Below are 16591 nucleotides of genomic sequence, written 5' to 3' on the forward strand. Positions count from 1 at the left end.
CCCCCCCCCCCCCCCCCCCCTCTTCCCCCCTTCTCTACACATCTCTATTGCATTCTCATTCCTTTTCTTCAAGGGAAAGGAAAAGGAACCATCATTCAAGCTAAAAGGAATCACTAACGCAAGGAAAGAAAGTAAAGGATTTGTGGAAGTGTAAAACCTAGATCTTCATCATTGCAATTCCGCTGCATCTGACAAAGAGTCTAAAACTGTCTCACTAAATCCATATGAGAACAATGATAACTGGAATTTTTCTTTTTGGGAAACAGGTTTCCTTATTCAGGAATGGACATTTCTTTGTTTTGAGCCCTCGTTCCATGTGTTCCCTTTGCCTATGGCCTATGCTAGAAAGAACATTCGCAAGGAGAATATATTGATTCGCAAAAAAAGGGTTTGCCAAAGAGGTACATCAACCTTTGAGGATTTTGAGTTTTCTCTTCTTAGCTCAACTATGGAGATTGATGAAGCCACCACATACGAGGATGCATGTGGTAAGTCATGGAATAAAGATGTCTTTTTGTAAGGGAAGAAACTTATGAAGTGAGGAGAATTTCATCATGGGTTGAAGGGAATGCTCATTAGAAGTCTTCTCCACACCATTACTTGGTGTTTGTTTTTAGGGATGTTTCAAAGATGCTGTTGTAAGTTGTTGAGATGGACGCTTTTACCATTTCTCCTTATCAACAATGGATACTTCAATTTTTCCACAAATGTTCTTGCAGTACTAAATTGCAAACTGGAACATGTTGGATTTTTGTATGCCCTTTTAGGTTCAAGCTTGCCGAAATGACATTTTTTTGCGGTCCAAGATGCTAGATTTCTTGTTCCTATGTTAAAAAGTACGCAATTACAAGAAGTGGATCTCTGGATGTGAACATATAGTAAGTAACCTAGGAAGGAGGGAAGAAAATCCCACCCATTTTGAAAACTAAGTACAATATATTTGAGGCATACATACATGTGCAAGGTATGGATGAAACATACAGGAAGATAAAGATTGCTCTCGAGAAGACTCAGGCTAAGCAAAAGAAAGCTACCGATTGTCACCGTCGTGAACTTGTATTTCCACTTGGTGATTGGGTACTTTTGCGCTTTGAAAAGGCCAGGTTAAGGAAAAGGAAAAAAAAAAGAACGATTGTTTCTAAAGCTCAGTATGCGATATTATGGTCCTTTCCTGATTTCAGATTAGATCAGCGATGTAGCCTATAGGTTGAAGCTACCAGAAGGCTTGAAAATACATAATGCTTTTCATGTCAGCCTTCTAAGGCCCTTTGTTGGTGATGTGCCAGAGAATATGCTTGATAAGGAACATCCCGAAGTGGAAGAATTGGTGAGATTCTTGTTCCTGAACAAATATTGGCACATAAGGAAAGGGAGGTTAGAGGAAAGGTTGCAAGACACTACTTGGTGAAGTTCAAGAACTATCCATCGTTGGATGCCAAATGGATGGAAATGAGTGTGAATTGGTTGATTCACTAAACTATTGCAACTATATTTTGAAGCCTTTCAGATGGAACTCACAGTGACTTGACGTAGCTCTATGGAGCAAGGTGAGAGCATGGCTCATTACCCTTAGGAGCATCTCATGGTGGGACATTTACGATTTGGCGTGGCACAATGCTCTTTGATCATGCCTCAGTTTCTTTGCTTGTGAGGTTTGAGATTTCCTCAATGTCTAGATGAGGATCGCGCATACGAGACTTCGTGTTGAGGCTTGCAAATAGACAGTTGCAGAGGGACAAGGAGGCCTGTTCTGTAGGGAGTGAGCGTTTGAGTTGCATTCATTGGTAACTTTTGGAGTTTCCAGGAGATGAGGTATTGGGAGAGCGCGAGGTTGACACCAAAGAGACACTTAGTCACATTCAGAGTGAGAAATCGGAATTCGCCTATCATGCTTCGGTCTGGACATGGATATCCAAAGTGGAAAGGATGAATAAGGATTCCTTTACGCACTCTCGAGAACGTCCCAAGGGGACTTCCATTAGAGCCTTACATGATTCAACAGACATGTTACATACGGATCTTGATGAGGTCCTTGACATAGCTTCATATTATTTTGAGCATTTGTTTACGGCTGATTAGCTTGCTATATTTTGCTTGTCAGTTTCATGGAAGGATAGGTCTTCCAAAGCTATGTCGCCTCACTCACCGTATCCTCTTTCAAGCTAATAAGATTCATGATCTATCAAGTCACAAGTGTCGACTCTTGTATGTCAATGTTTGCCACTTGGCTTGTAGAATTGCTCAGTTGATGCATGTGAGAAAAACCAGAAAGCCTAGCGGGGTAGCATCCCAAGACTGCAAAAAGAACTGTCTAGTCAACCCATCCTCTCCAAGACAAGAGGCAACATCAAGGCCAATCACTCTATCATGCATCTCCTGCATAAAGAAGGGGGACTAGTAACTTATGGAACATAACCTTTGTAACCACTTGCTACACATGAGACCAAACCACTCCTTTGTCACCATGGGAAAGGAAACTTGGAGGCCTTCTCTCTCAATCCTACAACTCTCACAAAGGACGGACCAACATTGTTCATGCAGCTCACGAACTCAGAATCAATGATGAGCTGCTCATCTTGCGAGAACATTTTGTTGATGTAGTGCGAGTGTAAGGTGGACAAGGTGGTATCATGAAACAAGCTAGGCTTCTTGTAGAGAGGGTAAAGCAATGTAGTCCTCCCATTCAATTATGAATGTCCGTCTACTCTCTACGATAGCAAAGATCTCAGAACGCTTCCCAAGGAGACACAAACGTTAGAAAGGCAATGGAGTTGCAAAAGCTAAGATTAAAAGGCGAAGGAGTTGCAAGTAGCTAAGATCTTATTGCTTCGGTGTAAGCATGCGGCAAGAGGAGATCTGGTTTTTTCATCTACGTGAATAGATGAAAAACTAGACTCAATGTCGAGCCCTCCATGTAAGTAACCGGCAAGGGAATGTAAATAGGTTGAAGAGCCTTATGAGGCAGTGCACCTCCTGCCAGTCTCATCAAGCACTCTCCTCTGCATGAGAGATAGTACTCTCCTCTGCCAGTCTCATCAAGCACTCTCCTCTCCTACTAGTCTCATCAAGCACTCTCCTCTGCATGTATTGGATACGCTCGTCTTGAGCATGGTGTAGCAAGCTCCACTTTTGATCCACAACAACCGGAAATAGTGCATCTCTCACCTTATAGAGCATGTGAAGCACTAGGTACACGTAAGAAAACCTAGTCTTGGAGGGTCTAGTCATGTCCAATGTAGAATGGCTCTTGAATATGGACAAAACCTGATGCTTCTTGCGGAAGAAGGTAGTGATCTTTGCAGCATGAGAGATAGTAGGTTGCACCCATGAGAATTTACCTATGCCCTCCATAAGCAAATCCAAACAATGTGTTGCACAAGGGGTCCCCACAACGGTTTGGAACTCTGCCTCCACCATCTCTCCATGGCCTTGCAGTTTGATGCATTATCTGTGACTACTTGTACAACATTCTCTGTGCCACCTCAATGATTGCATGTCGGATATGGCCGTAAATAAACTCACCTGTAATCCTCTCACTTGCCACCCTTGCATCCACTGCACGCGAGAGTAGGTGCCCAAACATGACAACACGAGGATGTTGATCTTGTGTCGCTTCCTTATGTCACTCCACCGTCAAAAATAAATGTGTACCCAAACTCTTGCCATACAGCCTTGACAGGAGTCAAAGCTTTGCCAATCAAAGCCCTGTGCTCATCTCAGTGTAACAGGGAATCGGCGGAACACAACCGAAACGTTCCGAAACGGTGTTCCGGACGAGTCCCATTCCCAAAACGGAGTCGGGAATGGAACACCGTTCCAGAACGGAGTGTAACCGGAATGGTGTTCCGGAATGGGGGGAACATGAGACGGAACGACGAAACTCGGGGTGGAACGGGCAAAAGTATGCATTTGGGGGCAGATTTGGGGAACATATTTGGCGCAATTTGAGGGCAGGTTTAAAGGCAGATTTGGGGGCAGTTTTTGGGTTGTTTAGGAGTTTATTTGGGACTAAGCTGAATGGAGGTAGCTCAAGCCTTGCTCTAGCCGACCGTTCTGGCCCCGTTCCCGTTCCCGTCTCGTTCCGGACCCTCCCATTCCCGTTTCCTGTTCCCGTTCCGGGTAACTATGGCTCATCTAGGATTGTCGTATGTATCTTTGTATAGTCAAGACTGGTCCATGGCTGTCATGCCAATCTACGCAATCGCTCGTACCATTCTCGTCCATTGGTTAGTCTGTAAGACATTGAAGGAGATTTTTCTCTCTATTAGAGACTAGAGTGCTAGCAGTCTCCATCTCCGGAAGACGTTGCCGCTCTTTCACCCAAGAGTACGCATTCACAACAAATGGCAAGGTGGTTTGCCAAGCATGTGGGAGAGTCTCCTCGTCAACCTCATCATCATCAAGATGTGCCCTCTTCCTACTACTTGCGGGTTGGACCGATGCTTCTCCTTTATGTGTTCAAGTTAACCCATCCACAAAAGCATCATACAATGCATCTTGTGCACACTGCGATACTGTCACATTTGTAGAACCCATTGTTGGAAATAAGGTTGTCCCTCAATTTCCATGGCACTTTATTGCAATGTCCACAATGTTTGTGTACAATGCGTAACCACACAAGTCACAGTACTTGTATGACACGAGTCACAGTGCTTGTATGACAGTCTATACAGAATTTACATGTCCACATCGGTGTTCTTGCCCTTGCTTGCCCTGGTGTTTTGACCACCTGGAGAACAATAGTATAAAGTGTCCAATACGGGTTGGCCTTGTGCGACATGTTGATGCCCGTACATCACGAGAGAGTTTTTTTATTTCATGCATCAACTCGCCAAAGATGCACGAGAACTTGTGAGAGACCTGCGAGAACCTGCGAATGTAAGGTGCAACGGAAGTAAATGTTGAACTTTACTCAAGATGAGTGCTTTGAATTGTGCTCAAGGTTCCTTTTACTTACGGAAGGGAGAGCCTTCCGTTCCTTTAGTGAGAGAGTGCAATGGACACAAACAAAGTGGAGAACATTGTGATTGAAGGTGCTGAAACTGAGAGATAGAGAGGGAAGAATACGACACCAGAATGTTGTTAAACCCTCCTCTGAAGGCCCCACTCTCTATGGCGAGAGCGGACCTACTTATGATTGCACAAATCTCTACAATGCTTGGACTTGTGGACGATGTTGACGACGATGAGGACGACGACGAGACGGGCTGAAATCTGAAAATGCTAAGGGCTGAAATCTGCAGATCTTTATCTGCTGAATTCTGACTCTATGTCGGTGACGATGTCGATCGTGACGACGAGGCACTGAAAACGCAGATGCTGAAATCTGAAAATCTTTATCTGCTGAATTTTGACTCTATGTCGGTGACGATGTCGATGGCGATGATGCGACGACGAGGCGCTGAAAACGCAGATGCTGAAATCTGCGTTTTCCGGGCTGAAACTGCGAACTTTGCGGGATCTGACCGTGGCACGTGCGGCAAGGATCTGCTACGGGAAGGTGAGATCTGCGAGGTTCGGGACTTCTTCTGCGGAGTCTATGTGCTGAAAACTGAAAACGCTGGTCCTAGGGCTGAATTTGTCGCGATTGAATTGCAAAGCGTTGAGGAAGATCTGCAAACCAAAAACGCTAGGCTGAATTCTGCTTCCTACGGTGGAAATCTGCTAACTTTGGGAATTTGCTGTCTTTTGCGGGATCTGCTAACGCTAGGGCGGATCTGCTGTCTACTGATTAACTAATTCTTACAAAGCACATGAACTGGCCCTTCTGAAGCTATTTTGATGCGTCGTGGTTGGAATTTATGTAACAGACTTGGACACTCCAAGTCAAGAATCAATCGTGACAACACCAAATAACCACTTCAAAACAATTCACAGATCACAATAGATTTGCATTGGCCCGACGGAGTTCCGTGCCTAGAGATATTGGCCCAAAGACTGGCGTCCCTTTCGGTATTTCTTTTTGTATTAATCAATCTTCAAAGTACAAGAGAGCGGTTAGGGTTTCACTCTCAGACTCTGCGTCTAGATGCTCTGAGAAGTGAGCCCTAAACCACTAATTTAAAGGTTACAAGGGATGCCCAAAAGTAGAGCACCAAAAGCTTGAAAGCAAAAGCAGATTCTCTCTCTCTCTCTCTCTCTCTCTCTCTCTCTCTCTCTCTCTCTCTCTCTCCCTCCCAATGAGAGCAAGTAAAATAAAAGCAATCAACTCTCTCTCTCTCTCTCTCTCTCTCTCTCTCTCTCTCTCTCTATCCTTCTCAAATTGCATCGCTCATGCAGCTGCTTTTCACCTCCGCAATCTGCGCCGCAATTCTCGGAAATCCGTACACTGCTGCCACGTGGCACTGGCTCCAGATTTAGGGTTTTTCAGCCACTTAGGGTTTCTGCAAAATTAGGGTTTCCAGAAATTAGGGTTTCTGAAAATTAGGGCTTCTGGCAGATTTCAGGGTTTGCAGGATTTTTAGGGTTTTTGGTAGAAATTAGGGTTTTTGCTGTCGGTAGCCACGTCATCACTTTGTGACAATTTAAGATACCTGTAGTGGCTATCTTTGATGCGCGTTGTAGTCCTTTGTGTGAGAGAGGTTACTTCTAGTATCTACCTTCTTCTAGGAGTGCCAAAACAAGGTCTCTCTTGCTGAAATTTAGTCTTTTGGAGCTTGTTCGAGGGCTGAAAACTGTCTAAACAGCCAACAAAGCACTTGTATGAGTACTGCTATCTACTGAGGGACATGCACAAGCACTTGCTGGTTGCCCTCCACCTCCGTGTACGTTCCTTAGTCTCTGCACAACGAGAGAGAGAGAGAGAGAGAGAGAGAGAGAGAGAGAGAGAGAGAGAGAGAGAGAGAGAGAGAGAGAGAGAGAGAGAGAGAGAGAGAGGAGGAGGAGGAGAAGAGAAGAAGAGAGTTTTAACGTCGTAGGAAACTATCCCAAGAGACCTTAAAGATCTAGCCGACAAGGAGAGTCGAACTCAAGACCTGTTATTCAAGAGGGAAATGGCATAACCAATCTACCACGCTTGGGTGATAGAAAGGTTATACCAATTTCCTCTTTTTTTAAGGGTGCGGGCGCGCGCGCGCACACACACCCACACCCACATTGGGGAAGAAGAGAGTTTTAATGTCGTAGGAAACTATCCCAAGAGACCTTAAAGATCTAGCCGACGAGGAGAGTTGAACTCAAGACCTGTTATTCAAGAGGGAAATGGCATAACCAATCTACCACACTTGGGTTATAGAAAGGTTATACCAATTTCCTCTTTTTATTAGCACACCCACACCCACACACACACTCAAGAAGAAGAGAGTTTTAACGTCGTAGGAAACTATCCCAAGAGACCTTAAAGATCTAGCCGACGAGGAGAGTCGAACTCAAGACCTGTTATTCAAGAGGGAAATGGCATAACCAATCTACCACACTTGGGTGATAGAAAGGTTATACCATTTTCCTCTTGTATTAGCACACCCACACCCACACCCACACCCACACCCACACCCACAGCTACACACACACCCGAGAAGAAGAGAGTTTCAAAGTCGTAGGAAACTATCCCAAGAGACCTTAAAGATCTAGCCAAGGAGGAGAGTTGAACTCGACCTGTTATGTGTGAGAGAGAGAGAGATAGATAGATAGATTTTATTATCGTGCTCGGAGGTCAAATATGACCTATGGGACCAAAGTTACATGTGATGTAGTATGTGTATGGCTGATGAGTGACTCTCGATGCTCCAAAATTGTAGTGATGAGAGTCGCAATGGAGAGCCCACACTTTGGCTGGGAGAGGAAAGTGTGTAGGTCTAAGTTATGGGTGAAAATGTGAGAGAAGCAAGTTCGGATGTGATCAAAAGCTGAGCACTCTAGTAGTGTGTGGTACTCAGACTCTCGAACTTGCAGTGAGCATAATGTGCACAATCGATTTGACTCTTCTCCATTGCCTCAACGCCCTATCTCGCATCGAAGGAAATGGGAGCTAAGCCGAATTGCTGCGATAGTGCGTATCGCGGACAAGGGAATAGGCTCAAGCATGTAAGTGTGAGTACGGTTTCCTCTCTCAGCGAAGAACATGGTTTTGTAGTTGGGGGCAATATAGGTGGTGTAATGTATGAAGCGTGACCCATCGGATTTCTCCCAAGCCGTAATACATTGGCGTTGTAGAAAAGCTTCATTCACTTGAGAGTCAATTGAAGCATCATGTAGCAAGTGTAATGCATCCCATCTCCCAAACCACTTCTTTATGTCTTGCATCCATCCCGTGCTCAAGATCTTGCTTTTATGCGTCTTTTGAACTTTTTTGCTTGCTTCCCATGCAATTGTAGGAAGTCGATGTGAGGGGTTTTGACGCATCTTTATCATGTACTCCACAACCCTTTCCATGCCTATAACCTCAATTGGAAGAGATCCCGACTCAAGAAGTAGAAGCATATATGGTTTTTGTGTCTTAACTTGGAGAAAGTTTGTAAGAAAATGCTTTTGGACATTCTCAAACTCTTTCCAAGTAGACTTTGAGATGCTCCCGCCCCACACTTCAACTCCATAAAGAAGAACCGGTGTCACCAATGCATCAAAAAGATACTTCTTGAGAACCCAACACTTGATGTTTCCCGCATTACACATGTTCTCAAATGCATAATATGCTCTCTTTCCCGCTTCCAAACGACGCATAGCACATTCATGCCACTTGTGATTGGATGGAACCTCAAGGCCAAGGTACTTAAAGCTCTCAACAACTTCAAGTGTCTCGTTGTTGTACACAATGCATGGCTTCTCCTTATAATTGGTTTTCACAAGCATAACCTTTGTTTTGGATTCATTTACAATCAGCCCACTATGCAAGCAAAAGTTCTCAAGGACAACCATAAGCTTTTGTGCATCTTCTAAAGTGTGTGCTAGAAGCACTACATCATCTGCATACAACAAAAGCATGATTACCGCATTGCAAATAGTGACCTCTTCAATGCCTTCTTCTTGCATAAAGTCAAGTACCATTTGTTCCAATTGATCGATGCATAGACCAAAGAGAGTTGGTGACAATGGACATCCTTGTTTAACCCCAATAGTGCTTACAAAAATTTCTGAAATTTCTCTTCCCATGCGCAATTGACAAATCACCTTCTCATAGATTCGAGAAACCGCAAGCATAAACTCACTTGGCACTTGGAGTTCTTCCATCCTTCTCCACAAATTGTTACGTGGAATCATATCAAAGGCTTTCTTAAAGTCCACAAAACAACAATACAATCGCTTGCCTTTCAACCGACTTTCCTCCATGAGAACACGAAGAGTGACAAGATGATCAATGGTGCTATGGCATCGACGAAAACCCGCTTGTCCCTTTGCACGCTTGTCATTCTCTTCAGCCCAGTCACTCAATTTCATCTCCATTATGCACCCAAACAACTTTGCCATAAGAGACCCAATCATTATAGTCCGGTAGTTGCTTACATTCTTTACATCCCCTCCTTTATGCAAAGGCTTAACCCAATTAGTACTCCAATCATAAGGCATACCATGTTGAAGTGCAAGGTTGAACATATCACACATCCACTCATGGGTAAAATCTCCTGTCCATTTGATCATCTCCGGCTTGATACCTTGAAGATCTCCCGCTTTGCGAGTGGCCAACTTTTGAAGCCCACCGCATACATCCTCAATAGTAAAAAAAGACGGCATACATGGGAGTGAACCATAAAATGACATTTTTTCAGTATTTTCTTGCTCATATAATTGCCTACAATGTGTGTACATATCCACTAGACTCAAGTTACCAAAATTCTCAACCCGCTTGCCTCTCAAGTTTCTCCAAAATCTTCCACATGCATGTGCCTTTTCTTGGACTTGAAATTCTTGTTGCTTTACTTCCCATCTTCTTCTCTTCTTTTGAATCAATGCCTTGTATGTATGCAAATGACTTTGATAGTTGTCTTTGTCCATAGTTGCATCAAGCTTTATCAAGGACTTTTGAGTATCTTGACATTCTTTATCAAACCACCTTTTGCGTGATCTATCTTTGTTGATACCATGGAGATGCTTTATGGCAAAGCATTCTTCCGCACAAGAACAAATAGCTTTTTTGAAAGCTTCCCATTTAGTTTCCAATGGTGCATCACATTGAAGCTTTGTCATCCATAATTTTTGCTCAACCATTTCAATGTACATTGGTGCCCGTTTGAAATCCATACATAGTGATAACTTCTCTTTCCTTTGGCTGAGATTATCATGCTTAGTTGCTTCTCCACATGAAAAGTCAATACATAAGGTGCGATGGTCGGATTCCGGGGTCCATTGACCAAACATAAAACTCTTTATGCAATACATGATGGCTTCAGAGAGTAGCATATAGTCAATCACACTATCCCCATTATGTCTTCTACATGTAAATCCATTGGTTCCACTCCACAAAGATACACCATTGGCAATGAGCATACCCGTGCTATTACACATGTGTAAAAGTAACTTTCCATAGTGATCCGGCTCTTTCTCATCCATTGAAGTACGATCATACAAGTGAACTTCCTCCAACTCCCTTGAAATGTATGGCATATCAAATTGTTGAGTATCATGTTGCAATGTTTTTGTGCGAGCATTCATATCCCCAAATACAATAACATCACCTTCACATTTGAAATAAGCAATGTCCTCTTCCAAATCAGAAAATGGTTGATCTCTATCCATGCAAGCATAAAAGGGAGAATCATGATGAGGAATGTAGCAACCGGCTACAAAAATGGGTGCTCTTTTTGGTATCATAATTTTCAGCCATACATAACGTTTGTACTTGTCATCTTTCACAATTGATACAAAATCTTCTAATCCTTTCTTAACCATACATGCTAACCCTCCTTGTCCTCTTCGTTGCTTGAGATTCTTTGACCACATCAATGAATGTACATTGTAATCCTCCAAGCCGTTAATCCTTTGTGTATCATGCTCCCAAGTTTCAACAAGAAGTACAATATCGGCTTTGCTTGTTAGTTCATCAATGCCAACCCCCGCATTCCATGGGTATCCATTACAATTCCAAAAGCATATTTTCAATTGTAACTCGGTCTCATAGGTCACGCATCCCTATTTGCTTGAGAGACTTGCCTCCTCCTTGGACACATTTTTTTCATGAGAGATCTCCTTGTTTTTATTATTCTTTTCCTCATATGCCTTGCGACGCATATTTTGTTGCTTAATAGTGCGATCTTCACATACAAAACATTTTGTATCCCTCAAATAGATCCAACTATTATCAAGGATAATCTTTCTCTTGGTCTCATCTGGCATGGTGCATACAATTGGCCGTTCTCCCGAGCGAGGAGCTCCTTGCTTCCCCACTTTATGTGCTCCATAGACCATAACTCCGGACATGCCAAAGTGGGTTTTGAAGAAATCTTCAATAACAATGGCAAGAGAAGGAGGTGTCTCTAACTTCTCTTCGGGAATTCCACGAATAACAATGTTCTTGGAACGTCGCTCCCGTTCCTTCAACTCCTCCACATCCACATTCTCAACATTCTTTGTTTGAACCATAGCTTGCATGAGTGAGGAATTAGAAACCACATTGCTACCACATACATCAGCCCAAGACTTCTTTGTGCATACATTTTTCATGTCGCATACATCCCGGCTCATAGTGTCAAATTTCTCCTCTTTCAATACATGGTCATGCTCTACTTTACTCATCCGCTCCTTCAAAGCATTCAAGTCCACAAGAGAGCATTTACATTCCTTGACTTCCTCTTCAAGTTGCATCAAACGTGTTGTTTGCATCTCAAGTGTCCTCTTGAGATTCTCATTCTCAACCACAAGTACCCTGAGTGTGCCATTCTCCATTGCAAGTGCTCGTAAGTCTTCGCCTTGTTTGTTTACGGTCTCCTGCAATGATACCAAGTACGTCATGATCATGGTTTCCGATGTCGTTGGTTGGGTGGTTGTGTTGCTATCTCCACACTCAGGAGATTTTGGATCATTTTCCACAATGGTTGTGGACCTTGTTGAAGAAGAAGAACCCTTGCGAGTGCCGGAAGACATTGTATGTAAAATAGGAGATGAGAATCAATTTTGTTGAACCTGTTCACTTCGGAAATGCTGCTATAGAAATGCCTTCCATAACTCTGAAATTTTTTGTCTTTACATCAATGCGTAGAGGACTTCGTGCTCTTCGATTGAGGCTATAGATCACCCAAATCGGAGTTCGGATGAAGAAGTTATGATCAAAAGAGTGGACTGCTGTCTACTAGGTCAAAAAACGGCTGCACTGAGTGAGAGAGAGAGAGAGAGAGAGAGAGAGAGAGAGAGAGAGAGAGAGTTCTTATGTGCGTGTGTGCGCTTTGTCAGAGCCCCCCACAACAGATAGGGCCAAAAGTCCTCATAGCAAGGCATAGAGAATTTGTTGTGTAAAAGTGGCAAGTTTGTCATCTGGAGGGGTAGCGCTGGTTACTGATCTGAGCGTAACAATTTTTTTTCACGCTGGTTTTGAGTTTTTTCTGGCTTATTTTAATGTTTAGTAAGATATGACCCCTTTCATACTGGCTTGGCCACTTATTCTTAAAACGTTTTAAACCTTTGGCTTAAAAATGAGTATTAAAGGGTGAGTTTCAGTGCAATCTGGAACACGTTTGACCTTGCTACTTCCACCAAACGTAGTTTGCTTGCTCTGGCCACAGTAAAATTATTAAATCATGACTTTCGGAACAAAACTAGGGACACCATCTGATACGTGTGCTTGCTTTGATGCTTTCTGCACTGTATTTGGCTATTGCTCTACTTATCATACTACCCAAATACCGCTACATTTCCTAGATGGCACATTGCACTGGAAAAACTTACTCGTCTTAAATCAATTTAATTGGTACCACTATATTCATAACATATCTCTGTGTACAAAAATAATTTTTATAAATTTATAGCCTTATGCTAAAATTGTTACAGAAAGACTGCTTAAGAGTAGGACTGCTTAGAGTAGGCTGATGTGGTGTCACCCAGGTTGAAAGGGAAATTGCCTGTTTTTTGGAGTGGTGAAAATACAGTCTATAAAGAGGCTGTAGCCTGTAGGAGACACCTGTGCTGACTTGTGCAGAAAAATCACTTAGGGATTTGAAAAGGCTCAATTTCCAAACACCCAAAAATGGGACAGAAAGCACCACCTTTAAAAAGAAATCGAATAAGAATGGTAAATTATGTCTAACCTTGCATTCCAAGCAGTAACTTGAAGCCCTCTATACTCTAAAATGCTAAGAAGATAGATGGGTCTTTTTTCTGGTGTGTGTATTCATTGTTCTAGAGGGGAACTTGCCTCGGTTGAGTTACTGGACAGTTTTTGGATATTCGCTAGTCCATGAACAAGTTCAGCCTCTGAAGGGGACACTGGCCAAGCATACGACCTCAATTTGACTTTGAGAAATGATTTTTGTTTGTATCCTTTGGCAGACGTGGAGCAATTGTCACAGCTTTTATTATATGCTATGCTTTTACATCATTCATTGCTGGATATGTCAGTGGCGGCCTTTACTCCCGAAATGATGGTAACTCTCACGTTTGGTTTCTCAAGTCATTTCTCAAGCGTTTTCCTTGTTTGCTGAACAAGCGTTTCGTCTGATATTTTACAGGAAAGTATTGGATCAAGTCGATGCTTTTGACGGCATCACTCTTTCCTTTCTTGTGCTTCAGCATTGGTTTTGCACTGAACATAATAGCCATCTTTTATCGCTCTTTGGCAGCCATTCCCTTTGGCACCATGGTGCGCTCTTTATTTCTTCTCACTGTAATTTCTCCTTTTATCATTAGGTCCATGGTATCTGCACTTTTTATTTATCCGTTTCTAATATTTTTGTTATTTAGGTGGTGGTTTTTGTCATTTGGGCCTTCATCTCTTTTCCATTAGCTCTACTGGGTACGGTAATTGGTAGAAATTGGAGTGGTGCACCAGACAATCCATGTCGTGTCAAGACAATTCCTCGTCCCATTCCCGAGAAGAAATGGTATCTTACGCCATCAATTATTTCACTGATGGGAGGTTTACTACCGTTTGGAAGCATCTTCATAGAGATGTACTTCGTATTCACTTCGTTTTGGAACTACAAGGTACCTGTACTCATTTAGAAGCTTGCACGTTGCTCATTTAGAACCTTTTTGTGTGCAAGCTACTTAAATTTTTCTCTTTTAAAATAAAGGAAAGTTCAGGCTCTATGGTAGTGCTCCACTCAAAGCACCACCTAGGATTTCCTGGTCACCTATTGTTGGGATGAGCCCTGGATAGTCTGTTTCTTGTGAAAGTTTGCTTACTATTATAAATTTTCATCATTTTGCAGGTGTATTATGTCTATGGTTTTATGCTACTGGTATTTGTTATTCTCCTTATTGTGACCATTTGTGTCACGATAGTGGGAACTTATTTTCTGCTTAATGCGGAAAATTATCACTGGCAGTGGACATCCTTCTTTTCTGCAGCATCAACTGCTGCTTATGTGTATCTGTACTCAATATATTATTACTACATGAAGACCAAGATGTCAGGGTTCTTTCAAATGAGTTTCTATTTTGGATACACCCTGATGTTTTGCCTTGGACTTGGAATCTTATGTGGTAACTCCTACAGCTTCGTTATCTATCTCATCTGAAGATGTTTGTTGCGTATTGATGCTGCATTGTTTCTTGGATTGTTGTTCTATTGTAGGTGCTGTTGGCTACTTGGGTTCTTCCATGTTCGTAAGGCGGATTTATCGGAATATTAAATGCGATTAAGAGCCATTGATCCATGCTGTTGAGGATTTTTCATTGCTGTAGAAGCTTGCAAAGCTCATGGAAATGTTGAATGTCAGAAGGCTACATGGTACAATGGAATTCCCCACAAATTTTGTTCCAGATAATCTGTGAGGTCCTTCCAATGTTCACTTCTCACAAGTTTGAGCAAGAGCAATACAAATTGGGGGCACCGGTGATTCTTTTAGAAGTTGGTGGCAATCTGGTGGTACAGGAAATGCTGTAATCAGGAACGAGCGTTGTCAAGAAAATGTATTCTAGGTATCTTCGGCGGCTGCAACAAAGATAGAGTTGCATTTCAAGAACTTGGAATTCCACTGTTTTCTCAATCTAATAGCATATTCTTTTAATGTCATAGGACCCCCCCCCCCCCCCCCCCCCCCCCCCCCCCCTCTCGGCCCGGGCCCTCCCTAATCTCCCTAATTTGTGGCTACTTGGGCTGGTGACTCTGTTTCTGGGCGATTTGAGCTATGGCAATGCCATTTCGAGTCACAGGAGAAAGCCATGTCTTTTTAGGGTGTGCATAATTGGACCATGCTATCACCTTTGGTCCAAAGGCAACCCAATTTCAAAGTGAAATTGATTAAATGCTCACCGTGATTACATTCCCAAAAAAATTGAGGTATCCATACACAAGGTAAATATATTTGCAGAGAGGCAATGTAGAGATTCATACATGCAGTATTCGAAGGCCCCCTCTTTTTTAGTAGAAATTGAATTACTGCAGGGTAAAAAGAAAATTAAAAAAAGGGGGAGGGCAGCCCCAGTGTACAAGGCCAAATCATATACAGAGCATTTAGCATTCTAAATCTTGTGTCTGAGCAGAACTTAGGGATTTTAACCCTCCATTGCCACCACCTAGTGGATTCGGTGTGGAGGGCAGTGCATTGGTCTCTCCATGATCTTACGAAGAGGGAGCCCTTGGTGGTGTAGCATTGGCTTTGAAAAGTAACGACGAATGAGCATCAAGTTGACAGTCACCTGACTGACTGACCAACCATAAATGATCTCACCTTATAGCCGGAAACTTGGGTTGACAAATAGAGGAGAAAAAAATATCACATTCAACTTACACAAACATCAAGGCACTGAGTGTCCCGAGTCGCGAAAAAATCGAAGTGGAAGGATATAAAAACATGTCTTCCATCAGTTTGCAGCCCAATAATGTTTACACAAAAATGCAAGGGATATAGGCCGATAACATTGATGTGCATGTAAATGATTGTCCTCAATTTACTATATAGGGTTGCTCGGTCATAAGTAACTTGTGTGTAAAAGTGAGAATCCCCTCTTAAATAAAACCATATAGTTAAACTCTACTTATACAGCATAATAGTTTAGAACCATGAAAAGAGCCCAAATAACATCAATTGTTGATGACAATGCACGTATGCTTATGAGCATGATATTGCCGTGCAAGCCTCTTCACATCGGCATTATATATATATATATCCCAAGACCTAGGCAATATGGCAATAAAGTTCAAAGGCTTGAGAAAGGAGCTATTGAATTGAAGAGGAGACTCACCAACAAGTTGTTCGTAGGTTGTTGCAACATTTGAAGCTCCACAATAAACGATCCTAGAGAGCATGTCGGTATACCACAATCATAGTGTTATCCTCAGATAATAAACCATTCTCATGCATAGCATACATCCTATCCAATCAACTCCATGTAATGGAATATTGGGATGATTGGAATGTGTAGCCTCAATCATGATGATGTAGCAAAGACCAAAGTTCTTGCTAAAGCATAGAGCATTGGAAGGTTGAACACGATATATGCTCAAGGGTGTCCATGATCACATGTGGAGAGGTATTGAAAGATTGCAAGGATTGAGTACATAACT

The 16591-nt window shown here is 42.6% G+C and overlaps 1 protein-coding gene across 1 annotated transcript in view; it reads left to right on the plus strand.

Moving 5' to 3' along the window:
- The window catches only part of LOC147461570 (transmembrane 9 superfamily member 1-like), a 39410-nt gene extending 24318 nt beyond the window's left edge, over positions 1-15092 (plus strand). The window contains exons 9-13 of the mRNA XM_086509081.1: positions 13411-13505; positions 13590-13720; positions 13822-14064; positions 14292-14565; positions 14657-15092. Of these exons, the coding sequence (XP_086365207.1) occupies positions 13411-13505; positions 13590-13720; positions 13822-14064; positions 14292-14565; positions 14657-14724 (811 nt within the window). The 3' untranslated portion in view covers positions 14725-15092. The remainder of the gene's footprint in view (positions 1-13410; positions 13506-13589; positions 13721-13821; positions 14065-14291; positions 14566-14656) is intronic.
- Positions 15093-16591: the final 1499 nt, after the last annotated feature.

The sequence above is a fragment of the Adiantum capillus-veneris genome, chromosome 3 (genome assembly GCF_014529385.1).
Source record: "Adiantum capillus-veneris isolate H3 chromosome 3, ASM1452938v2, whole genome shotgun sequence".
Classification (NCBI taxonomy): Eukaryota; Viridiplantae; Streptophyta; class Polypodiopsida; order Polypodiales; family Pteridaceae; genus Adiantum; species Adiantum capillus-veneris.